Source organism: Balaenoptera borealis, assembly GCF_965194805.1.
Source record: "Balaenoptera borealis genome assembly, chromosome: 13".
NCBI classification, from domain to species: domain Eukaryota; kingdom Metazoa; phylum Chordata; class Mammalia; order Artiodactyla; family Balaenopteridae; genus Balaenoptera; species Balaenoptera borealis.
In genome coordinates, this window is record NC_138870.1 from 55,549,847 (window position 1) to 55,577,172 (window position 27,326).

The 27,326-nt window shown below is 40.5% G+C and overlaps 1 protein-coding gene across 2 annotated transcripts in view; it reads left to right on the forward strand.

Annotated features, from left to right (window-relative positions):
• Positions 1-26,254, forward strand: part of IRAK3 (interleukin 1 receptor associated kinase 3) — a 51,673-nt gene extending 25,419 nt beyond the window's left edge. The window contains exons 6-12 of one of the 2 annotated variants that reach the window (XM_082351244.1): positions 40-104; positions 3,861-3,975; positions 4,646-4,764; positions 16,269-16,467; positions 16,802-16,864; positions 16,959-17,123; positions 19,058-26,254. In XM_082351244.1, coding sequence (XP_082207370.1) covers positions 40-104; positions 3,861-3,975; positions 4,646-4,764; positions 16,269-16,467; positions 16,802-16,864; positions 16,959-17,123; positions 19,058-19,573 — 1,242 coding nt within the window. In that variant the 3' untranslated portion in view covers positions 19,574-26,254. The remainder of the gene's footprint in view (positions 1-39; positions 105-3,860; positions 3,976-4,645; positions 4,765-16,268; positions 16,468-16,801; positions 16,865-16,958; positions 17,124-19,057) is intronic. The other variant, XM_082351245.1, reaches the window with a different exon arrangement.
• The last annotated feature ends 1,072 nt before the right edge of the window (positions 26,255-27,326 follow it).

Genomic DNA, 27,326 nt, shown 5'->3' on the forward strand with positions numbered 1-27,326 from the left:
TCCTTATTTTTTTTTCTTGTTTTTCTGTATGATATTTAGGGGAAAAAAATGCAGTGTAAGAAACAATGGAAGAGGTTTTTATCTGAGCTTGAAGTTTTACTGCTGTGAGTATATTGCTTTGAATTTCTCCACTTGTGTCTGGTTTTCACCTCTGTTCATCTTTGATTCTACAGCACAGAGCTTGGCATGGTTGGCATTTAATAATTGTGGGTTGGATGTTAGAACATTGGGTAAAATTTTGACATCTGCTTTAGTATATTCCTTGGAATACATTTTAAAATAGACCATTTACATAATTCACTTGAACATGTTTTAACAAGAAACTGTCACAAGGAAATGGGTTAAATCATGTGTGACTAACATGACTGAATGTAAACTGATTCTTAGAACATTAGAATTGTATATATTTTACCATTTCCCCCCTTTCTTAGAGACATTCCAGTCAAGAAACTGTTTCATCAATATAAACCTCTTCTGGAAGAGAGTTTTAGACAAAGAAATCAAGTGCTTTTGATGTGCACATTATTTTCTGGGAATTCATTCATGAGCCTGAAAGTCCTTGGAGACAAACTAAAATGACTTCATTTTCATATATATTCATATCTGCAGCTGTGCAGCCTGTCTCACTGAAGACCCCTAACCCTATAGAGTTCAGTCATCACCCTTTACAAACAGAAAATGTTCTTTTCAGATGTTTTCTAAACCAATACATGAATTGGGGGGAGGGAGGTATTATCCTAAATCCTTCTCCGTTTATACCCAGGACCAGAATTCAAAATGTTAGAGGCTAAGTATAAACACTTAATATATCATTTAGTCAACAGAAAACTAAAACCAAAATTGTAATAAGGTTTTTATATTTAAACTTTATTTCTTTGCTTATGAATAAATAATAAGTTCAGACACTTCAAAATTCCAAAAGGGCAAAAGGGTAAGCCAAGAGATTTTCTTCCACTATTCTCATCCAACCACCCAGCTGATTTTTCCAAAGGCAACAGAGTTATCAGTTTCCTGTATATCTCTTCAGAGATATTTTATGTGTAAGCATATATGTATTTTGTTTTCTTACTTTCCTCTTCTCACACAAGAGGTAGCATGCATACTTTGTTCACTTTGCTTATTTTAGTATTCCACTGTGTGTCGTGCTGTAATGTAATTAACCGTTTTCCTATTGATGGATTTTTAGATTTTTCCTAATCTTTTACTCTTAAAAAAAAATGCTACAACAAGAAACCTTTTACATATGTTATTTCATACCTGTTGGAAAACTTATCTAAGTTTTAATATCGCTTAGAAAACTAAGAAAGCTTCACATAAATAAAATTATAGGGTCAAATGGTTGTATGTGTTACATGTTACCAAATTGTCCTCCAGTAGAAGCTATACCAATTTACACTTATACCAGTCATATGTTAGAGTGCCTGATTCCCCGTATTCTTGATAACATAGCGTTTATTCTTTTAGTTTTTTCTGATCTGCTAAGTGGAAATGGTTTCTCAGTGTAGATTTCTTTTTCTATGATGAATGAATCTTTTCACATATTAAGAGATATATTTCCTTTACCATGAAATATCTGTTAATGTTTTTTGCTCATTTTTTTATTAGGCTGTTGGGTTTTTTCTTAATGGTTTGTAAGAGCATTTTATATATTAGAGAAAATTAGCCCTATTTTTATGTTACAAGATACAAATAATTTTTTACCACATTTTCGTTTGTCTTTGCTTATTCTAGTTTTTGCCATGTGGAAACAGTTTTCATGTAGTTGAATTTAATCTATACTTTCTCTTATGGATTCTGGGTTTTATATTGTAGTTTGAAAGGCCTTCCCCACTGAGAGGTTATAAAATAATTATGCCATTTTTTCCAAGTACTTTTATATTTTCATTTTTTACATTTATATATCTGATCCATTTGGATTTATTCTGCTGAGGCATTTATGTATTACTTTAGAGAGAATTAACAACTCTATGACATTGAATATTCCTGGTGTGCCATCATTATCATTTATATTGCTAATATTTCTTTAGTTTTAGGCCCTATACGAAGTACTTCACATGTATTAATTCTTTAATCCTCACAACAGTCCTGTGAGGTGAGTCCTGCTGTTATCCCCATTTTGCAGATGAGGAAACTGAGGCAGAGCCTACTTTTTTTTTTTTTAACAAGATCCAATTTATTTCCTGAATCATACTCAATCTCCCTCTTCTCAGACATTTACTAGTAAATAAGTCAGAGGCAGGCTTCTCCTCTTAGAACATACTGTCTGGAGTGGGTTTAGGAGAGAAGTGCACAAGCAAACAGGCAATTTCAGTAAGTTAAATAATAAGACAAGCAAGTACAGAGCACTGAGGGAGGAGGAAATGCTAATTTGGGGAGGGGGGTGGGTGGCAGAGTAGGTGTCTTGGAAAAAGTAACATCTAAGCTGAGACCTGAGGATGAGTTTTTTTTTAATATTAAGGGAACTACTTAAGGGATTGTATTATGTGTTTATGTATGTACACACACCCACACATTGCCTTTCTTGAGGAAGAAGGAATAGAGGGACTCAGAAGGGAGATATATATATATATACGTACATGCATAGACACACACGCACACACACACGTGTGTTTTATAGGTAAGTTTTGCTACTGAAGAAATGAATAATAGGACTATATATAACACCATTTATGGAAAAATAGCTTTATTTATTTTAATATCGCCAGGCATGCCTAAGACATAGGAGGTGTTCCATAAATAATTGTTGAATTGAGCTGAGTTCACAGTATGTGTGGTGAATTTCACATGCTTTATATTTCATGGCTGTTACTGGGTTCCGTTGGTTTTCACAGTGATGACACATGCCCTCAAGAAATAGAGTTTTTTGGGCTTCCCTGGTGGCGCAGTGGTTGAGAGTCCGCCTGCCAATGCAGGGGACGCGGGTTCGAGCCCTGGTCTGGGAAGATCCCACATGCCGCGGAGCAACTGGGCCCGTGAGCCACAACTACTGAGCCTGCGCGTCTGGAGCCTGTGCTCCGCAACAAGAGAGGCCGCGATAGTGAGAGGCCCGTGCACCGCGATGAAGAGTGGCCCCCGCTTGCCGCAACTAGAGAAAGCCCTCACACAGAAACGAAGACCCAACACAGCTAAAAATAAATAAATAAATAAATAATAAAAATAAAGGAATTCCTTAAAAAAAAAATGAATATGGTAAAAAAAAAAATAGAGTTTTTTTCAAAAGGAGTCTGAAAAATGTATATGATACTGACATAGAATTCTGGGATTTAAAAATCAGTGATGTGTTTTTCAACATCAAACTTTACTTGTCACATGGATTTTAGGTAACAATACAAGCTTTCTGAAGGCATCGGATGTCTCTTAACTATGTGACTGGGGCCTAGTACAGCACTTGACATGGTAGCATTCAGTAAATGGATGAATGAAAACAGTCTTCCGAACTCTTCTATTTTGGTGATTTTAGTTACACATGTATACCTAAAGCAATGAAATGGATAATTTCAGTTGTATTATCTTTAATAAATAAGTTATATTGGGTTTCATGTTGCTAAAAATAAGTTAATATCAAATATTGTTTTCTATTTGTTGTAAAGTTCCCAAAACCCCAAATCTTAAGAACTCTTTACTTTCTTAAAATGTCTGTCTTGTATTTGGATATTGGCTAATATTTGTCAGAACACTTTAGACTAATTTGGAAGGCAAATCTGTATCATGTGTCCATTGAAATTCCTTCTCTCTTGGCCAAATTTATATTCTGCTTTATACCTATTCCCCAGCCCACCCTACCACCCCCAAAACAGAGTGTTATTCATTTCCTATTTGAATAAACAGTTTGATGGATTTAAAAAATCTTTTGTTTCAAGGTTCCAACATCCAAACATATTGGAGTTGGCTGCATATTTTACAGAGAGTGAGAAGTTTTGCCTGGTTTATCCGTATATGAGAAATGGATCACTTTTTGACAGATTACAGTGTGTGGTAAGTTATATCTATTACTCTGCCTGATACTCTGACCCTCCAAAGCCCTGGGGCAGCTGCTGAAATACCTGAGCTATTGTGTGTTGTGCAACGTGGTGGCCAGAAGAGTTGCTGGGTCCTTACTCCTCACTGATACCATGTCTCCAATGAGTTTACATCAACTACCCTTATTTCTCAGATAATTTTTATTTGCATAACTTTACGCAAAGTACCATTCAGTACAAAGGATAGACATAAAAGTGATAGACACCTTAAAGAGAAGGAAGGAGGTTGAATAAATGCCATGGTTTCTCTTTTGTGATGTTTCTGAAAGATAAGTTTAAAAACTGATTCCAAATTGGTTAAATTTCAGTTAAGATGAGAATAAAAACAGATTATTCTCAATTACCCACACTATGGTGCCACAATAATTTTAAAATCTTGTTTAATGAACTCTTAAACATCTTATTAGCCATATTTCAATTAAGATAACATTAAAATTATTGGGTATTTCCATTGCCTATAAAGGGGCCTAGAACCAGCGTTGGTAGTAGAGGAAAACCTATTTTGAATTAAAAATAGGTTATGGTAAACTACAATGTTCATTTACCCCCTCTCCCCACCTCCTCATTAGTGTTTATTGGTTTTTACTCAGAAAATACAACCAAACCAACTACTGTTGTCTTTTCAGGGTGACACAGCCCCACTCTCTTGGCATATTCGAATCAGTATATTAATAGGAACAACCAAAGCCGTTCAGTACTTGCACAACACGGAACCGTGCTCCGTCATCTGTGGCAGTATATCAAGGTAAATTATCCCAGAGCTGTAGGTTACAGCTGAAGGCCCCTTTCATCATCATGGACGAGTCGGACTTCACCCTATCTTCTGTCTATAGTTTCCCTGGTGTGTAAGTGTATGTGTTAAGAAATCTCATTGAAGTATTTAAAATCTTACCTTTTAATGAAAACGTGTCTACCAAATTTTAAAGGCTGCACTTATATTGCCAATCGGAGAGTTTGTATTATCTTTGGGAATTATTAATGAACAGTGTAGGATAGACAGTTTTGTGTATTTTATTAATTATACCGCACAGCAAACTGTGAAATGAACCTGTATTCATCTCACTTTTTTAAAAAAAGAAACTGAGGTCTCAGGAAAGGTTAAGTGGCTTATACAGGGACTCCTGACAAGATAACAGTAGTGATCGGCAATTTAAATTCTTCCTCCTTGAGTGTCCAGCCTCCTGTCATGCCACTGAGCCCGCTGCCTCCTAGCTGTAGGTACTCACCTGTGACAAGCTGAGTGGCAATCCCAGTGTTCATTTTTGAGACACGTGAGAAAATTAGAAGCAACATCTTCCGTCTTTTTTCTTCTTCAGCAGATGTAAAGAATCATTCAGACAAAGAGTATACCCTGTAGCAAACCACCCCCCCCCCAACCCCGCTGTGAATTTTTCCTGTGTGCCCTTCATCATGAACCTGTCTCAAAGTAGGTAAATACACCTTTGCTGAATAGCAGGGGAGACTGAATTTAAAAGGCTCTGCCTCTTGTGAACCATCACCTAGTATCTTGGGAAAAGCTTTAAGTGTGCCTTCGAGTTGAACCGAAGAGGAACTGATTGCTTACTTTGTTTTTCTGGTGAAGTGAATTTCATATAAAAAGACTCTGGATTTTATTTTGTCCTGGGGGAGTGGTGGGGGTAGGGTGGAGGGGACACAACCCGTAGGCATCTGCTCCTGTTGCAGTGTGGCAGTTCATCAACTGCCAGTGGAATCAGCGTAAAATTTGTGCGCCCTCGTGGGGCCTGGGACAGAGATGGACAGTGAAAGTCTCAGCGGTCAGTGGAACCTCCCTCTTCCACTCAGCTCTCAGCCAGCTCAGCACTGTAGGTGCTTGAATATATGTTCTAACTGGGTAGATAGATAAATAAATACCTGGAATTTTGCTATACATATTCTTTCTTTGGTTTAAAGTGGGCTTGAACTTATTTTTAATCCCATGAAGTAATCCATTAATTTTAAAAATTTTCCTTTTGTGTGACTGATTCATCACCTCCTTTCCTGAAAGCAGAGCTTGATAGGAAAGAGGGGTGAGAAGGGAGGCAGTGTGGAGGTTCTGGTACTTGATGGGAGAGGGAGACAGGGAAGGCCACCGACCAGAGCAAAGGGAACATCAGGATCCCGGCCCTGCCTGAGTCACAAGGCTTTCCCACAGCTGACACTGGGCAGGGAGATTTGCATGTGCCCCTCCAGCATGCCTCTCCTGCTTTTAGGTCAGAGCACAGGCTGTGACCCTGATTTCTGCTTTCTCATGATTGGCAAGTGTCTTCAGGCAAGTTCCCAGGAAGTAGGCTCAGAGGCAGAGATTTGCCTGCAGGGGAATTTTTTGAGAATGCTCTCGGGAATAACAAAAGGGAAGGAGGAGGAAGACAGAATTGGGCAGTTGGAGAAGCTGAGCTGGGATATGGACGTAGAGGCCTCGGCAGATGCCACGGGGACTGCTGAAGTTGGGGTGGCCCTTCGAAACTATCCCCAGATGAGGCACGGTGCTTGGGTTTTTGCATCCCTGCGTCCAGCCAGCCCTGAGTGGGGCTGTATTGGGGTGAGGCAGCTCCCTTCTCGCACTAGCAGTTCCCAGGCTGGAGCTCAGCTGGGAGCCCTCAGCAGCCACGCCTCCCTGTTGGGGACCGAGTGCCTCCCTGGACCGTGAAGGAAGGATGGGGCCACACCAAGGCAGCCGCCACAGTTAGGGAGGAAAAGTCGGCTGCGTGGCGCTCTGCAAAATGTGACCAAATGATTTTCTTTTTCTTGTACTTTCCTCCCCACCTTCTTGCCATCCTGTCCTCTTAGTTCAGCATCCACAATTGTTTAAATCAGAGAGATCTGGTTTAAGAAGCTGTCTTTAAAATGCGATTCTGAGCCAACTGCTTGACTCCTCTACGCCTCAGGTTTTTTCCTCTGCCAAGTGCTAATAAGAGAATAATAGCTTCTACCCCTCAGGGTTAAATGGCAGCAAGTCTATCTGGTGCTTGGCAAAGAGGATGCACTCACTAAATGGTGGCTCCTGTTACAATGGTCGAGAAGTGGTAGGAGGGGCTTCCCTGGTGGCGCAGTGGTTGAGAGTCTGCCTGCCAATGCAGGGGACACGGGTTCGAGCCCTGGTCTGGGAGGATCCCACATGCCGCGGAGCAACTAAGCCCATGAGCCACAGCTACTGAGCCTGTGCGTCTGGAGCCCGTGCTCCGCAACAAGAGAGGCTGCAACAGTGAGAGGCCTGCGCACCGCGATGAAGAGTGGCCCCCGCTCGCCGCAACTGGAGAAAGCCCTCGCACAGAAACGAAGACCCAACACAGCCATAAATAAATTAATTAATTAAAAAAAAAATTCTATGAGAACAAAGTTTTAAAAAAAAAAAAAGAAGTGGTAGGAGTAGCAGCGGCGGAGGCTAAGAGGTGTTTTGGCCAGTCAGCCTTTTTACTTATCACCCTTTTACCTATTGACTTAGTCCATTTGGGCTGCTCTAACAGAAATACTGTAAATTGGGTGGCTTATAAACAGTACACGTTTATTTCTCATAGTTCTGGAGGCTGGGAAATCCAAGATCATGGCACTGGCCGATTCTGTGTCCCGTGAGAGCTCACAGATGGCCGTCTTTTCTCTGGTGGAAGGTGTGAGGGGTCTGTCTGGGGTCTCTTTTATGAGGGCACTAATCCCATTCATGAGGGGAGCCGTTATGACCTAATCACCTCCCAAAGGCCCCACCTCCTAATGCCATCACATTGGGGCTTAGGATTTCAACATAGGAATTAAGGGGGGACACAAATATTCAGTCCATAGCCCTTACCTCTATCATCAATTTATTGTGTTTGAAAAGTGGACCTATAAACTAAGTTCTCTTTTAATAAAAATCATTTCTGTGTTAGCACATGTTTATTGAACATTTTGCAAATCACGTTCATTTTAGTTCACAAATATTTACAGAACATCTGCTGTGTGCAGAGCATTGTCTTAGACCACAGTGGGGGGAAGACATTGACGATCATAGTCTTGACCTTGAAGCTTCAACCTGGTGATCAGATAGGTAGTGAAAACACAGAAAATATATAGTGCGACACTAAATATGCCTAATGTGTGGTTGGTCTGAGAAGGCTAACTCTAATTAGGTAGTTCCAAGCCAAATCTTTGAGGAGATGGTCATTGTCAGTGGATTGGTTGAAAGAAGGGAAGAGAATATTCCTGGTGGTGGAGGCATAATTTATTCAAGGGAACAGAGTAAAGAAATGCTGGGTGTATAATGAAATCAAGACAAGTTAGTTGAGGGACTTCCCTGGTGGTCCAGTGGCCAACACTCCGCACTCCCAATGCAGGGGCCCTGGGTTCGATCCCTCGTCAGGGAACTAGATCCCACGTGCCGCAACTAAAGATCCCGCATGCTGCAACTAAGACCCGGCACAGCCAAATAAATAAATAAATAAACACTTTAAAAAAAAAAAAGACAAGTTGGTTGATTGGAGAAGAGAGGATGAGATTGGAGAATAATGAAAGATAAGACTGGAGAAAAATAAGGAAAATGGCGGGGAGAGGGTTGGATGGAGCTTTGAACGCTTCCTAGGCTGAGGACCTGGGTTTGAGAAGCTAGGCTCTTGCAAGGGACTCTGAGGCTTCTTCTCTCTGGGGTATAGGTGGGAACAGAAAGATTCTGAAGTCTCTTAGGTGGTCTCACAATTTAAAAGAAGGCTATTTCTTTCAGGCCAGTATCCCAGGTATTTGTCTGGATGTGCTGAGCTATAAAATCACTTAAATAACACAGAGTGCTCAACAGGTAATATTGATATGAGTAGCAAAAGAGATCTGATCAGAGAAAGGTAGAATTTCATGAAAGAGGCAGGATTGAGGTGGAAATGCAGCTAGCAGTGTATTTTATTTTATTTTTTGTTGGTGAAGGGGCTGCTGCTGATTGTTGCCTTTCTGGTTTTTCCAAAGGGTTCAAGGGCTCAAACATAACCATCTATAGATTACACCCACCCAGTCATGTGTCAAGGTGTGGAATTCTGGGGCTCTGGGCATTGATTTGAGAATTGTGGTTTCACAAGGACTCATCAGTGTGTCCCCATCTGTTCCAGAGCAACTCAGCCCCCTCCACAGCCACTGAACTCTTGGCCTTTCTGCTGAGCCTGCCAGCAAAGGTGTTAATTAGTGCCAACTATAACAGTAGACTTTCCCCCTTTCCTTTGGTGATGTGCACACCTGTTCTCTAGAAACTGGAATGAGACCAGCTCGTTTCATTCAGGGCACTGAACATCTGTCAGATGGTAATGACATTCAGTCCCCTACCGTCTTGACCAAACGTGAATTGGCTGACCTAGATCACCCTCCTGAATCTCTTTTAAATGAACCCTTTACTTCGCTCTAAACTTGGGCCTCCCCTATTCTTGGTCCCACTGTGTACAGCCTTGTGCTTTCAGGGACGTCTGAAATCCCTACTATTCGGCCTTTGTCTTATTAATTTTCTAATTCTTTGCGAGGAAAGGCAGCTTCTTGAAGAGATGTCATTTTATGGCACAGCCCTGATAATTGGCTCAAAAAAGGACATCTCAGAATGTGTTAAAACAGTGACCTTTTCTGTGGGTAAGTCAGGGCTCTGTTTTTGTTGAAGTGAGAAATGGAAAACCTTTATTTTCTTTTCTGCACTTGGGCCCCAGACTGATGAATCACTGAAGAGTTATCATACATCATTTGACATTATTAAATATTGTTTTTAATAGTATGAAATAACATACAGTGTACATAAAGTGACAGTGCAAAAAGCCAAATTGAAATAGTAAACAGCACACAATTATAACCTTGTAGAACTACAACTTCAGGAATTAAAAAAAAAAGATTAAAAGTGGAGCATACCAAAATATCAATAAGGCTTTAATTAGATGGAGAGACTATGGCTTTTCATTTAATGGCTTATTTTTTACTTCTACTTGACACTAAATTCTTATTTAAGGATTATGTCTACTCTTATAATAAAAATAAAATTTATTAGAAAAAAAATAACTTAGCATCAGACCTTTCTATCTCAAACCAGGGAACCAGAAATTTCAAGAAGGAGTCTCTAGTTGCTGAATGATATCCCAAAGTTTCTTTCCATTCTCTGTAATTAATTCTGTCTGCAAAGAAGCTTGATAATCTCACACCTTTGTCGTTTTAAAAATAGTTTAAAAAAATGAAGATTGTTAAGGTCATCCTTCAGCAGCCTGGTGCCCAAAGTGTGAGCAGCACCTTCTGTTTGGGCAACACGAAATGCTGTCACGGGGGTGACATGGAAAGAGCACAGGAAGTCTGGGTTCAAGTCCAGGCCCTGCCCCCCACTCTCAGGCCACAGGTTTCTCACTTGTACATCAGAGCCAAGTGGGATAATCTTGAGTTGGACCTCTTCTTGCTTTCAAATTCTGTGCCATTTCACCTGCTTGTTTTTGTACTGTGCCCTATACTCACAAATCTAGGGGTTGTGGCTGGAGAATGACATGACACCGCATTTTCTTAGATCTTGGCCAGGCTTTCCCCTGATCAGCTTCCAAGTGAGGATGAGCTCAGATATGTTTCAGGAGGCACCTCCAGACACCTGCTCACCCTAGGGCAGGTTAGGGAGAGTTCTGACATGCCTGTTTTCCAGAAGCACCCCTCCCCAGTCTTTTCCCTGTCCTTCCCCCTTTCCAGCACCCACCCCAGTGATCTCATTGCTGCCCCTGTCTCTTGTCACTGCCTAAGGGTGTGGCCTTTGGGGTCTCCCAGGTCTCAGTACAAACGCCAGCTTTACTACTTTCCAGCAGTGTGATTGTGGGTAAATTACTCAGTTCCTTGAGGCTCAGTCTCCTTATATGGAACTGGAACCACTGTACTGCTTCCCAGGGTTGTGAGGATGAAATAAGATTATCTCTGTGAAGCACAGCCCAGTGTTTGGCAATGAGTTTAGTTCCTCCCACCTAATGGAGACTCAAGTATCTCATCTGACCTGCCCTTGGACCCCTGCACAGCACATTGTTAGACCTCTATTTGGGTGCAGCTCTAATTATTAGAACTTCCTGTGCGCTGCACCAAAATGTGGCTCACCCATTAGCCGTTATTTTGGCCCCGGAATTATCTATATACAACTAAAGAGAAGAGATAAAATTCATTTCCTTTCTGCCTTGCAATCAACAGTTTCTTGATCTTTTACGAATAGCTGAATCAAAAGATGTTTCTTTCAGTTAACTATAGTAAATCGAGAGAACACTGAACAGGGAAATAGGAGGGCTAGGCTTTAGTGTAAGCTGTTTTGCATAGAATGAGTCATTGCAACCAGCTGGGCCTCATTTACCTCATCTGAAAAAAAGTGGTTATACTTTTAGCAGCGCTGACAAATCTGTTTCGTCTCACATTCCATCTTTGATTGGTTGGTAATGACTTCCCATGTGCCCTGTTGAAAGGGAATCTGGGGTGGGTGGCTCTGAACTCGGTTAGTGATGTCTGCCAAGAACACATATCTGCCATACGCCCAGTGGTCTAAGGCTGCTTACGGTTTCAAATTCTCTTAATTTACAAACTGATTATATGATCAGATGTTTACTTGGTATCTTCTATAGATTCAGCATTATGCTTCTGTAAACAGCAGAAGCTGGTCTCTGAGGGAGTGCCAAATCAAAGAGTGCAGGCTGTACAGTAGGAACTTGGAGAAAGGAGGGCCGCTGGAATTCAGAGCAGTGGAGTGGAAACTCCATGGAGGAAGTGAATCCAGCTGCATAGAGGATTTGGATGACAGTAAGTGGGAGGGAGTACTTTGCAGGTAAGGCGAGCAGCATAAAGAAGGCCCCCAGACAGCAGTAAGCCCAGTCTATGCTGACTGCACTGGTAAGTGTTAGTACCTTCAGCGTGGCTGGTAGGCTGCAGACGTATTAGGGAGCTCAGTGAAAGCCAGGGGACTGAGTTTACGCATCGTTTGGTCTTATCGCTGGTTTGACAGAGGAGAAAGCTGAGACTTAACAGAGGTTAGTAACCTGCCTCAGTCACGTGTCTGTAGATGGAGTTGAGGAGGTGGGTTCCATGCTTGTGTGGGTCCAACAGTCATGCTCTTATTAGGTAATTAAGCCTTTCTAGCCGGGACTCCTGGGAGCATGTCGGCTTCATCAGCAGAGGCAGGGAAATGGGACAGGAGAGGAGAACATAATTAGTACGTGCAAATTTGGAAACGTTGACCTTGGACTCCTAGTGAAAACGGCAGCAGGCGGCCGACTTTGGGGGGGAGATTAGGCCTGGTGGTCTGCATTCGGAATCTTCGCCTTGTGCAAGCAGAGAGAGAGAGTAAATGGTCTTCGAAGGGAGACGCTGTCAAGGACACAGCTGCAGAACACCAAGGATGAAGCCGAGACCACATTTCAAAGGTATTTTCAAGAAGTCTGCTGGTTTAGTTACCCCCAAAATGTCTTAGTAATTTGAACTCTGCAAAGAGAACGTTATAAAAACAAAATCCATTTCCAGATGGTGGAATTTGAGGAGGAAAAGGATTGAAAGAAAAGAATCCTAAAGAGTTGATGTCTCTGTTCTTGGCGAAAGACCCTCACATTTTTATTGGGGAAAACGAAGATGTTTCTGAATTACGGGATCACATAAAAGCATCTGAAGGCAGTAAACCTTCTTGTTATTTCCATCGTATTCCTCAGCGAGCTTAACTGTTTTCACATTTATGAATGATTTTAAATTGAAATGCATTTTATCCCCAGCATTTTTCATCCCAGACATTCATTCTTGTTAATGTTGCCAAAGTGAGGAGATAATCTTGGGGAACATGTCTAATGTTTCCTACAAGATCATGTTCTCTTATGGTATGGCTGTGTGTCTCCTGCCAAGTGAAACAGTCTTTCATACGAGGGAGGTGGTCTAGGAAAGAAAGGAAGGAAGAAGCCATCTGCTTAAAAATGAATTGTTTTAAAAATGGAAATTGATCAAATATATATGGTCGTAGTAAGTGCGTAGGGAATTTCCTTTGTGAGGGACTAGAAAGACTGAGTAGTTGGGAAGGAGGGTGGGCAACCACAGATGGGCTCCTTCAGTGTGACTGCATCACCCTTGCCCATGGACCCAAGCTCCTCCTGCCTTTACCCCCAAGATCTGATGTGTGTGGCGAGGCCCCTGGGCTCCAGCTCAGCCTTTAGCAGGGACCGAAAGTGCAGGGAATGCAAATGTTTGTTTGATTGATGGTTTAATTAACCAGTCTCCTCCCTGTCTGACGTCACCCCCCTCCCCCCGCCAAAAAATACTACTTTTGTTTTTCAGAAACATTTTAGATATAGCAATTCTTTATCCTCAGATTTTTCCTATTTTCCCCCTTAGTGCCTGCCTTCTTCTAAAATATCCAAATATGTTCATTTTTTCTAAGGAATGCCAAAACAAATATTACGTAAATTAAAATTTTCCCTGTTAATTTTATTTACCACTATTGTCTCTAAACCCCAATGTTCATTTATTTATATACAGGAATACATACATGCATGCACACATACATACCAAACAATATGTATATTTTTCTCTCCATGGTCTTAAAATATCTGGGAATATTAGTTTAGTCAGGTTCTTCCAGAAGTTCTCTGGAACTATTTTGAAACACAACTGATGCCTTGAAACTGATTAACCCAAGGGTGTTCAGATCTCCAGGGTTATCCTGCAACCCTCTGTACCTTTGTTACATCAAATTGGTGTCCTTGAACTTCTAGAGACACCTAACCAAGTTCTGTAGGATTTTAAGGTAAGGTAGTGGGTATAGGAGGGACAGTGGCCAGCCTACGTCCTTGAAAGCATGTTTCGAGGCTCTCCCTGTGCATCGGGCACTCTGCTTATGTTTTCTCATTTAGTCCTTGTAACAACCCTGTGAGGTAAGCATTATCGGATCTTTTTACCTACAAGGAAGTTGAGGCTTAGGGAAGTTGTGCTAGTTTGGTCAGAGATGAAATTTCACATTTAAAGGAGGAAGACCCCTTATTGACTGGGCCTAGGACTCACAAGTCACCAATAAAGCAAAAACAAGCCATAATACTGTCTCTGAGTGCTGCCTAGGTCAATGGGAAAGAAAGGGAAAGCTGTATAATCCAAGAGGGACATAAAGGGTTTCAGTTTCACATCATTTGAGGCCAGGTACACTGCATGCTGAAGCGGGAGAGGGTGTGTATGCCTTTTTCCAGTAATCTGCAGGCTGTCGGAGAAACTGGGTCTTCCCTCATCTGGTGAGGGAAGGCAAGACATCTGGTGAGGGGTGTCTTAGTGTTGCAACAGCAGTGACACAGACAGCAAGCTGTCCTGTTGCCTCAGGCTGTCATGGAGAGCCAGTTGGGTGCTCTTTATCTCTGGGGCCAATTAAGTGAAGTCTGGACTTTTCCTGAGAGTTGCCAGGTATTCAGGGACTGGGCTACTGAGTACCAACAACTCCCCCTAAAATCAAAATATAGATACAGATTTTTAAAAACCAGTCATGCGCTTACATGTCAAACATATTTGCACTTAAATTCAGATCCTGCGTTACAATCTAGGTGTATCATCTTGCTTTGTATTTAAGTCCCAAGGGCTTCAGCTTTAAATTAGGAGACAACGTGAGCAAAAGGTACCCAAAAAGAATTGTCCTAGAGACCCCTAGCAATAGAGAGATGAAGTAACATCCCCAGAATCAGAATACAAATTCACCACTTTGTGTGGGATTTTCCCCATCACCTGAATGTACCACTGCTAGTCCTTCTGCTAGAAGAGTTATCTAGAGAGGTGGTGGTCTCTCTGCTACAGTAAGTAGCCTTGTGGGAGAGGAGAGAAGAAATAGGTGGTAGAAGCACTAAATTGAAGGTGTGGGCCATTGGATGTTTCTCATCTGTTTGTTGCATTCTGTCATTACGTGATTTTAGTTACTTTATGTTGTCTTTGTTTTGTTAGTCTGTTTTTACTCCCGTAGGGTGAATGCATTCAGTTGACCTGCAAGGTAGCTGAAGGCACCTTATGTTTGAACATTCTATTTGAGGTTGAAGGAGGGGGAAGAATTCAGGTACAATTGATTGTTGAGGGGCCTTTTGCAGTTCCCAGTTTCCTAAAAGAGAACATCCTTCTTCCTCAGCTACCATTAACCTTTATTTAAAACAGAGTAAATCACTGGACTCAAAATTTATGTTGTACACTAAAGTCTGCTGGTAAACAATTTGTCTTTACACTTTCATTATTCAAAGTGTAAATGCAGTGCCCTGGAACAATTTCACATTCTTATTGATGGCTTCTCACTGACCCAAAGTCCTCTGTGTAACCCAAAGTCCTTTATTGTGTAACGCTGTGTAACACTGTGGTTACTCAGCTCACCTCTGCCTAACTCTTACAGAAGCATGAGTCACCAGTTGCTGAAAACTTCCCCAGTTTTTCTGAGGATCAAATAAATGGATTAGATTATGAGTGGTGGTGTTTCTTTTTTTCCTTTTGTACTTAGTAAAGACCTATTCTTCAGGGATTCTGTTTCACCAGTTCAGCTTTTTGCGTTCTCTTTTAAGTTATGGTTTTATAGCATCTTTAAAGCTAGGGTGGAGGAAGAAGAGGATGAGATGTTTGACCTTGAAAATCTGGCATTCAGATCTTTGCTGTCCGCCTCTTATGCTGAAATAAAGCGGGGTGGGGGGCAGTGGTAGGGCAGGGGGGCAGAAGAGAGCCAGACTCTCAGGGTGGCAGAAGCTTGGGTCCTGGTAATGAGAGTTAATGAAACTCTCTGCCCGCCTCCTGGCACACCTGGCAAACTCCTGCATTAAATACCCTGGGACTCTGAAATGATCAGGGCAACTCCGGAAGCCCCAGCCTTGATCTGAACAAGTGAAGTGTACACCTATGGAAGAAGTCATTAAGAACTAAATGTCTGTTCTTATCTAGAGCTGGGTCGAAGGTAGGATCTGGCTCTAATGTATTCCCCATATTCAGAGGTTCAGGATAGCTACCACTGTTCTCCAACTGAGAAAACGGAAGAACGGGTAGGGAATAACATAGATGGTGCTGTGTGAGACCCCAGCTGGCCTTAGAAACTGCCAGGTTTGAAATATCTGGGGAGAAAAGACCAGGCAAGGAGAATAATGAGGACTGTGCTTATTGATACAAGTCTAGAGAGCCAGGCCTTCTCTGACTTTCTCCTTGTAGGTACAAGGATCACACAACAGGTAAAGGCCCTCAGCTTATGGACAAGGAATACTTGGAATTGATCAGATATAATGGTGAGCTTGTCCTGTTTTTGAAATACCTTTATGATGTTTTTGTCTTGTTTGCCCTTGATCACAATTTCAGTGCAAACATACTTCTGGATGATCAGTTTCAACCCAAACTAACTGATTTTGCCATGGCACACATCCGACCCCACCTAGAACCTCAGAGCTCTGTCATAAGCATGACCAGCAACAGCAGTAAGCATTTGTGGTACATGCCAGAAGAGTACATCAGACAGGGCAAACTTTCTGTTAAAACAGACGTCTACAGCTTTGGAATTGTAAGTACCAACTACCAGTTAACAAAGTCGAAGAGTTTGTTGCCAAGAATACACTAAGTTCCAAGAATTATTTTAAAGGCTTTAGCTTTTAGACCTATTGATTTTCTGTTACTCATTGTCTTATACATTAATTTTGTGTAATCAGTCAAGTAATGAAATGTAAAGTCATTAATTAGAATGAACTGTATTCAGTATTGAGGTTAATAGTCACGACTAATTATGTGTATATATTTAATATTTGTAATATTTTAATAATATTTATAATAATTTAGTAATTATTACTATGTGTATAGTATTAATATTATGTAGCTGACTTTCTGTATATTCCTTGTAGGTAATAATGGAAGTTCTGACAGGTTGTAAAGTGGTGTTAGATGAGCCAAAGCATATCCAGCTGGTAAGAATTGTCTTCATCTCCGTGCTTATTTCTTGGTCACTTTTCGGATAGATTCTGAGTTCTCAACGATGAGGTTGTCTCCTTTTCTTCCTAGAGGGATCTCCTTATAGAATTGCTGGAGAAGAGAGGCCTCGATTCATGTATCTCATTTCTAGATAAGAAAGTACATCCCTGTCCTCGGAATTTTTCCGCCAAGCTGTTCTCTTTGGCAGGCCAGTGTGCTGCAACGCGGGCAAAATTAAGACCCTCGATGGATGAAGTGCGTATACCCATGGTTTTATTAAAAACTGAGTCCATGGAACCATGGAAAATCTAAATTGGATAAATTGTGTATCTATGTGAATATCAATGAGACAAATGCAGCCCCCAACAGAGAATTCTCACCTAATAGATAGCTTTTCCAGATCAAAAAGTCACATCGTTTGGTACTCTGAAAGAGGGTATTACTGGGTGGAACCAGGGCAACCACAAAAAATTTAATGAAAAGACATAAGTGACTAATTTGGAGAGAATATTTTATTCAACATTCGTGAAGAGATCTGGTCCATTAAAAATGAAGCATACGGGAATTCCCTGGTAGTCCAGTGGTTAGGACTCAGCACTTTCACTGCCAGGGCCTGGGTTCAAACCCTGGTTGGGGAACTAAGATTCCACATGCTGCGTGGTGCAGCCAATTTAAAAAAAAAAATGTAGCATGTATTTCCCTTATTGTTTTTTTAATTTACTCATCTGTCCATCAATTTAATCATCTAGACATTTATTTGTTTACGATAAACAAATATTTAGTACCTGCTTTGCACACGCCAGACTTTGGACTAGGTACTGGTGATGCAACAGTGATCAAGATACTGAACTGCTGCCCTTCAGCTCACAGTCCAAAGGGAGAGTCAGATCTGTAAACATGAAGTTTCGGTACCAGAAGATAAGCATGATGATAGATGAGAACACAGGCCAATATGGGAGCATAGAGTCAGAATACATCCCAGCCTATGAAGTCAAGGAAGCTTCTTGATGGAGGTGATAGCTGAGCTATGATCTGAAGAACAGGTTGGATTTACGTATTAAGGATGGAAGGACATTCCAGGCAGAGAGAATCTACACCTGCAAAGGCTCAGAGGTGCAGTGGATTCCTTGGCACCAAGACTGCAGATAGTCTAGCATCATGGAAGTGGGATGGTGGAGAGCAAAAACTGGACGGGTTTAAAATAATAGGAGGTTCCAGGTGATCGAGGGACATGAATTCCATTCTAGGAATTTGGATTCCACCCTAAGTCTATTGTAGAGCCGTGGAAGGGTTTTAAACAAGGAGTTGACGTAATCAGAATATAAAGACCATTGACCTGGGAGTCAGGAGAGCTGTGTTCTAGGCCGGACACCACCAGTAAGAGCTGTGTGACCTGCAATCTTGGGCCCGGAAAGGAGCTTTGAGATATGTAGTGGAGGGAACGTGAACTTGGGAGCCAGAAGACGTGGGGTCAGGCAGCAGGTCTGCTCCTTACTGGCTGGTGATAGTGATTCCCTTTTCTGAGCCTCAGCCTTATCTATAAAGTGAGGATATTAATGTTTGTGCAGGTTAAATGAGGTGCTGTGTGTGAAAACACTTTGTAAATTATAAAGCTCTCTATATGTATTTTTTTAATTACATGTGTGTGTGAAGGTATGTTATTTTATATCAGGTTAATGGTTCTCAATTCAGCTGCATATCCAGATCAACTGCAAAGCTTTTAAAATACGGATCCCTGGGCCCCCACGTCCGTATTTTTTGAATGACCATCTTTAGGTTGGGGCTAAGGGATCTGTATTTTAAGAAAGCTTCCCTAGGTAGTCTGGCATTTGAGAACTATAGATTGGGTTCACCATCCCCTGACCCCTTCCAATCCTCCACATATTCAGGCTGAAGTAAAAAATGATAAGAGATTCATCCAAGGTCACAAAGTAGTTGGTGGCAAATCTAGGCCTAAAGTCAGGTCTCTTAATAATCAATTTCTTTTCTACTTTGCTTCAAGTCACTTAATTAACTTATTAACATGAAGGAGTTTAGCTAATCTTTAATTCCTTCGCATTTCAAATTCTATAGTTGAACTTATTTCATGAAAATCAGAGAATATTCCTTAATAGGTAGACAGAAAAAAAAGGTAAAAGGAGAGATTATTCAGACTTCATTCAATGTGTGTTGGCTTCTTGGTTAATCAGGTCCTAACTGTTCTTGAAAGTACTCAAGCCAGCTTGTATTTTGCGGAAGATCCTCCCACATCCTTGAAGTCCTTCAGGAGTCCTTCTCCTCTGTTCTTCGATAATGTACCAAGTATTCCAGTGGAAGATGATGAAAACCAGAATAATCCATCGCTGCCTCATGATAAAGGTTGGAGAAAAGGGAGAACGACTCAGAAAACTCCCTTTGAATGCAGCCAGTCTGAGGTTACATTCCTGGGCTTTGACAGAAAGACAGGGAGTGGGAGGAATGAGGACATTTGCAATGTGCCCAGTTCTCCTTGTGAAGAAAGTTGGTCTCCAAAGCATGCAGCTCCATCCCAGGACTTGAGGGCCTCTGGTGTGAATATGGACCCTTCTGCAGAAGTTCCAGGGCATTCCTACAGGAGCATGCCAGTGGAGACTAGCTGTTCCTCTGAATTTTCCTGGAATGAATGTGAACAGTACAAAAAGGCATCAATTTCACCAGAAGATAAAGAAGAAATCAAGTATTGCTGAGGCACCTGAGTACAGGTGTCATCTTGGGAAGACACTGTCTTTATCGGTAGTGCCAAGAGGATGATTGATGGTGAATTTGGGTAATGCAGGTCAATGATCTGAACAATTCCATTCCATTCCTTCCAACTTGTAGAACAGAGTGGCTTAAAATTTTGTTATAGCACGATCATTGCCTCATGATCAAACCTGGACTAAATGAGAACCATTCAGAATTACTTAAGACCATAGACTCTGACTTCAGACAAACAAAACAATCAAAACCTGCCAAAAAGGAAGTGGATTTCAGTGTCTTCTCCATCAACATCCACGTGAGTCCTCAGAGCCTCCAGTCTGCCAAGAACATTCAGTTCAGTTGGATTCCATTGTTTTGATTTAGCTTGCTTACGAAGGTCGTCAGAAATGTCTAATTTGTAAATGTTAATAGATACCATACCTTTTTAAAGAATTGCCTTTTTGCTTATTTCAATCGATTCTTAGTATATTTCTGTTCATCCCTGTCAAGTCTGCCTATCTGAACATGAGCCATGACATGCCCAAGATCTGTATTTCTGTATTTAAACTCTTAAGATAGTTTATCTCATATAATATTGACTATTATTACAATTTTTTTTACATAGAGACTATTATATCCTGAGTAGAATGTATGAAATTTTAGTCAAGCAATTTTTGTTCCAAGAAAATGGCTGGTCATAAAGGCCTAGGTCAGTTTTTTGTTTGATTCCAACTCTGTGCCTTTACTCCTGGCGTTTACTGGATCTCCCCCTTTTGAAATCCTACCCAGTCTTTCAGGGCCCACCATAACTGCCATCCTCCAGGAAGCTTTCCTAATCTTTCCAGCCAATAGTACTCACTTTATCGGCATTTCCATAGCAATTTCTTTTTTTTTTTTTCCATTTTTAAAGATTTTTAATTGAAGTACAGTTGATTTACAGTGTTGTGTTAGTTTCTGGTGTACAGCAAAATGATTCAGTTATACACATATATACATATTCTTTTTCATATTCTTTTCCATTATGGTTTATTACAGAAAATTAAATATAGTTCCCTGTGCTATTCAGTAGGACCTTGTTGTTTATTTTATATATAGTAGTTCGTATCGGCTAATCCCAAACTCCTAATTGACCCCCCCTTTCTCCTTTGATAACAATAAGTTTTCTGTGTCTGTGAATCTGTTTATGTTTTGTAAATAAGTTCATTTGTATCCTCTGTAGCAATTTCTTTGTATTTCTGTTTTATATTTGTCACTTTCTGAATTATATCCAAGTTGCCTGTGCTATCATATCTCTCTTCCTAGATGGTAAACTCCTGTATTAGTTTCCTACTGTCACTATAACAAATTATCACAAACTTAGTGGCTTAAAACAACATAAATTAATTATTTTACAGTTCTAGAGGTCAGAAGTCCTTGGCATTCCTTCTGAAGGCTCTAGGGGAGAATTCGTTCCCTTGCCTTTTCTAGCTTCTAGACGCTGTATGCATTCTTTGGTTCATGGCTTCTTCCTCTATCCTCAAAGCCAGCAACATGACATCTTTAAATCTAGATCTCTCTCTTCCTCTCTGTCTCAACTCTTTTTCATCACCACTTCCTCTTTCTTTGGCCCTCCAAAGGATCTTTGTGACTGCATGGGGCCCACTCAGATAATCCAGGAAAATCTCTGCATCTTAAGATCCTTAATTTAATCACACCTGCAATGTCCCTTTTCTCCTCTAAAGTCATATATTCACAGGTTTCTGGAATTAGGACATGGACATCTTTGGGGCCATTACTCTTGTCTATCACATTCCCTGACTGTGTAGGGTCCATCTCTTGAGGGCCTAGCCATGTTATCCTATACAGAGCAGGTGTTTCCTTATAAGTTAAATTGAGTTACATTATCTCTGTGAACCCACATAATCAAAAATTCAGCTATAATAAACATTCCGGAGTAAATGAACAAAGTGGGGATAATGACTGTCTTTATGATGATGGACAGAAACACTCCACGAAAACCATTTCCAGAGGATTTACAGAATCTCCCTCTCCAGGATGTTTATAATAAAAGGGCAGACCTCTAGTTTTCTCTGCATCAAAGGAATAGGCCTATGCTTGTTTTTTGTAGGTTTTTTTTTTTTTGATAAGTCAGTACGGTTGAGTTAATCATAGTCAGTTTGGAGTCCAGATTCAAGAACAATTAATCAAAGAAGAAAGTCATCAGAAATCAGGGTCAGGTTAACAGACCAAGGTCAGAAACATGGAGCTACAATTCTGGGAAAAAGGATCTCATGGCAGGAAGTGAGGTTCAAAACACAATAAGCCTTAGCCTGATTGACAAGCCAAATAAAAGCCCCAGGCAAGCAGTTGGGAGAGGCCATCCCTGAGGGCTGGTCTGGGGGGACCTGGCTGCCCAGTGCTGTCTTCCCCAACTGAGCATGAAGTATGTGTTCACAGTGCTCCCCAACTGAGCATGAAGTATGTGTTCACAGTGCTCCCAAACTGAGCATGAAGTATGTGTTCACAGTGCTCCCCAACTGCCCATGTGCTAAGACTGTCAGGGGAAAGGGTTGCACTAGACTCATGTGATTTTACCTCTTGTGACCTGTCCAGTTTGAAAACTCTTGATGATACACGTTAATCAAGGAATCAGTAAAAGTCTTCAACATTTGGCCTTATATATCGCCAACCATTCTGAGGCCGATTTAGCTTGTCTTATGTAGTCTGAAATTATTTTGGCTGAATCGGGCAAATAAGCCTGGAATTGTGTGAAGTTGCCACTAATAATTCAAACAAGGTAATCAAGGTAATCAAGAACTGACTCTGTGTTAAACTGCTCTTCACTTTGAATCTGAATCCCTCAGTACCTTCAAAGAGGGATCATTAAGGAAGCTCTGATTGACACCAGGCCCACACCATTATTCATCACATGTGTAATCTGTTGGTATGATGTTGATTTGAACTTGCTTAGTTGACTTAAAGCAGTGTTTCTCAAACTTTAACGTGCAGCAAAATGACATGGAAGGCTTGTTAAAAACACAGATTGCTAGCTCCCAACCTATTACGTGGGATTTTGCTTAGCACTGAGTAGAAGCTCTAGAAATACTATTAGTCAATGATCTTTTTAACTAGATCACCTTGCTAGGGTGTGACTATTTCGGACATCTTAAAGACCAAGTCAGATTAGCTGGCAATAACCTAATTAATGATATGGTAAGCAGATACCACTGTGGCTAGAAATTACCAGAATTTTCTATTGAGTGATCCAGTCCTTACTAGATTTGCCTTCTAGTGGGTGCGTTAATAAATGTTAACTGATAGGAATTAAATCTTGCATCCTGCTACAGGCAATAAGAGGATACCTTTGTGGCTTCATGATGTAAAGACTAAGACACATGAAGAAACCAATAATGAGCCCCCAAGTGTTTCCTCTGATAAGCGAACGTGAATTAGTAAAGAATTTCACTCATCTTCATCCTTATAACGCACCATGGGCAATCCTCCAGGCAGATCCTATTTACTTGATAGGTTTTTGTGCCATTTTACAATCCCCAAAACGTGAAGAAAGTATTTTGTTGTTTTTGAAATTAGGTATGGGATTTCTGACATAATCAATTTTATTGGCTTCCGGAGAATTGTTATAATGATCTGTGACCCACTGCATAATTGTGAAGTTTCATAAGGTGGTACATCAGCTTGTGTAAAACAGCTTTTATGACCTGAGGTATGATGAGACTAGGAAGTGAGGGTTACGTGAGTAGCATTTATGAAGAATCAAGGCACTGTGTTAGCTACTAGGGTACCAAGTAAGGAGCAAACATTTTAGAAAGGACGAAAAGACATCTACCCAAGTTAACTGTTCAGTGATGTCTGTTATTTGAACCATAAACTATTGTAACCGAAAGTAAGGGCTGAAAGGGTGAGGAGGCTTACCCTTTACTGTGCACTTTCGAGAGGGCAAGGAAGGTGTCTTGGAGAAGCTTCCTGGAAGGAGAGAAGGGGTTAAGAGAAATAGAAAAGAACACCCAAGAAGCACTCCAGGATGGATACCCGGGGATCCAGGGGTCCACAGCTCTACCTCTGCACAGCCCCATCTCTGGGGCTGGAAGGATGGGGTGAGGGCAAAGGGAACTGGGTCCAGAGCTCTGGATGTTTTTTCCCGTTTAACCTTTACAGCCACCCTGAAGGTATGAATCCCATTTTATAGACGAGGAAACTGACTCAGGCTGGGTATGTAACTTGCCTAAGGTCGTCCCAGATCTGGAGAAGTCAGAATTTGAACCCACATCTGTCTGACTTCAAAGCCCATGGTCTTTCCTGTACTCGACACAAAGAAGCCACTGCAGATTCAAGCCCCTATGCAAAGGTCATTTGTTGATTCTAAAACTTTTCAGTAGGCACAGAAGCCTCACCATGTTTCCTGCCTTTTTCATTATTCTGTTCCTCTGCTTCAGGCACCCACCTCTGCAGTCATTTGGTATGAGTTCAGTGAATTCATCCATTCATTCATTGAATAAATATTTATCGATGGCCTCCTTTGTGTCAGACACTGTTCTAAGAGCTGGGGATACAGTGAAGATCAAAACCAACAAAAATCCCTGCCCTCATGGAACTTACATTTGAGTGAAAAATGAGTGAGTGGATGAACAGGAAATGCTGTGGGAGAGTTGTAATCTCAGTTCTAACACCAACCAGCAGATCTCCGTGGGACCAGCCAAACTGAATCGTCTCAAGAGTATTCTCCAGACATAGACCCTGGCTTCTCTGCCAGCTCTTTTGTCAGGGTTCAGAGAGGTTTTCTCCTTGTCCTGTGGTATAGCTCATGTCTCCATGCTAGCCTGTTGCTTCGCTATTAGTGTCTATGGCATACGTTGTGGCAATCATGACAGCACCTGTTCTTCCACTGACCTATGACTTCTTCAGGGCATTCATTGGGCTACTGATGCCATCTTCAGCAGGCTTCTGCTAAGAAATTTGAAGCATCTACACATGCCTCACTGCACCATCACCCCAAGCTGGAACTGCCTGTTGACTTCTCTCTCCTCCATAAAACTGAAACTTTCCTGAGGGCAGAGGCTATATCTTGCTCCTTTTGGTATCCCTAACAGCTAGCATAGTACCTGGCACATACTATGGCCCAACGAATATTTGTAAAATGAATGAATTGAATAATCCTTCAAAACCTCTTCAGAATCATTGGTATCTAGTGTCTCAACACGGTCATCTAGATTGCACCCAAAGTCTGTCTTTCTAATATCCAGACTGTCATCAGTCATTTGCTTAAATGGTTCCATTTCACCATTCTTGGATGAAAGTTATTAATTTCAAATATTAATATCTGTGATATCTTTGAAAAGAGGAATTAGAAATTGTATATGTTGCTTATAAATTTGCTTCATGGTGAAAAACATTCCCAAACCATGTCTACGCAATGATAAGCCAACATTTTGACAGGGAATAAACGGATGTTTGTTGTATTTTGCTTCCATCTTTCTGTCCCAAATTATTTATGTGTATTTGATGGTCCATTAGATTTTATTGCAGGTATTTCCTTGGGAGGCATTTTTATTCCAAAGATGCCTACCAAACCTGCATTACCCACCAGACTTTCACTTAAGAGCCTTCTTATTGATGTCATCTGCCTAATTGCAAATTTTTGTGGTCATCTCTATAAATAGCAAGAGAGTATTTCCAATGTTTTTTAGTGGCTCCTTAGTTTTAAAATTTTCTTACAGACGAACGTTAATTGGGATAGAAGGTAAGAAGGTAGGAAGAGTGTACTTGCAGGAGATTCAGACTCAGTTAATATTGGTGTGTTTAGTACTATGCTAGCTGCATTCACACATCATCTAAGCTATTGAGCTGGGTTGTTACTATAAGATCAAGGAAAATGAGGTTCAAAGAATTTGACTCTCATTCTGAGTCACACTGATGGGGATACAAACTGAAAATTCTTTATTTAAGCCCAGGAAATATCTGCTCTGAAAATGAGTAAATTAAAAAATTAAAAGTATCCCCTATTTGAAAATGAAAACAGCTAATAAATGTTTTATTACTTTTAATTATTATTAATTTTGTCCTCACGGATGGGCAAAGATTAAAACAATTGACAGGAATATGGGCAAATGGGCATTCTTATTCACTATTGGCAGGAGTGGAGATTAGTACAGCCTTTCTAGAAGGTAGTATGTCAAAATTTTACATGGTGATACACTTTTACCCAGCAATTTGTTTAGGAATTTATCCTAATGAATAAAAATTTCACAAGTGTGTAAACATGAGGGCAAAGATGTACTTTTTAATGTTTGTATATTAAAATATTGGAAACAGCCTAAATATTCTTCAATAGAAGATGGATTAAATAAATTACAGCACAAATATACAATTGAGTTGTATGCAACTAATTAAAAATTGTTTAGATCTGTGTTTAGTGCTATAAAAAATTTGTCCCTGAAATATTATTGAATGAGAAAGCAGACTACCAAATAGTATGTTTAATATGGGCCCATTTATAACATTAGATATTTTAAAATAATATGTGTTTCATAGAGAAATCTTTGCTAAAAAGTTAATGATGGTTTCTTTCTGGGCTGTGGCGTTTGGGTGATCTTTACTTTCTTTAGACTTTTATGTATTTGAAGTTTTTATAATGAGCATGTATCACTTTTATTATCAGCAAACAATAAAGCTATTTTTATTTTGGAAAAAAATGTTCTCCAGATTTCTACATTTGCCTGACTCTTCGCTCAGCTGTGCCCTTGGTAACAACTGGCAACTGGTAATAATGCTTTTATTCCAATGCCCTTTATTATTTCTGTCTTCCAACCTTAGTGACTGAAGCTCCCACATAGATTTGTCTGGTATCCCCTGAGTAACAAGTTTCGAGAGGGCTTATAAAAAAGCAGTCCAAGAGGCGAAAACCAGACAAGCTGAAATACAGAAGAATGGAGAAGAGATCACAGTACACAACTGAGAATATCTGTAATTAAATATTAGTTGATTTTGGTAAAATCTTTAAAAGTTACCCTTAAGATCTATACTTACTTCAAGTACTTCAAGAAGCAACCTACAGTTAAATGAAAGATCTTTGGGGAGATAAATTTTTCACCCTTAAGTAACCATACCCCAGACTTGTGCCCCACTATCCGTTTCTAGCCTACATACAAATTTTAACTTGCTGAATTTAGTAGACTCTGGTTATCGTTATCAATTGAAAATAAAACTTGCAACAGTGCAGAGAAAGAATGGCTGAATACCGTGCTTTTCTCCAGCAGGTAGAGATGGAGGCTATATAACAATGCTAACGGGATCCACAATAACACATGAATTATAAAGGGAAAAAGCAAAGTATACTCTAGGGTAAAATACCAATTCTGATGAGTTCTATCTGGGACTGTCGTGGACATAACGAAGTTATAGAGTGTGTAAATATGATAACACTTCCTAGGCCAATCCAGCTAAAAGATAAATGAATGTTGGCTTCTTAAGAGCATAACATAGCCACAGATTTTGTTCTTTTATACTAAATTAATGTGTTGGTTCTATGCTTGTGTTTCCTAGAAGGGAAATGCCAGGTAATCCCAATGGTACCATCATTACAAAGATTTCAACAAAAGAGAAGTTAAGGAATCCAATACATCAATACAGTGTAAAATGGAATCATTCAGAACAGCACGTTGGAGTGAGGTAGAAATAACTTCTGGTGGTCTTCTTAGTCCCATTATTCACTAATGATAATTTCATGTCCTTCTGAAAGTGTACAGGCAAATTATAGTGTACTTG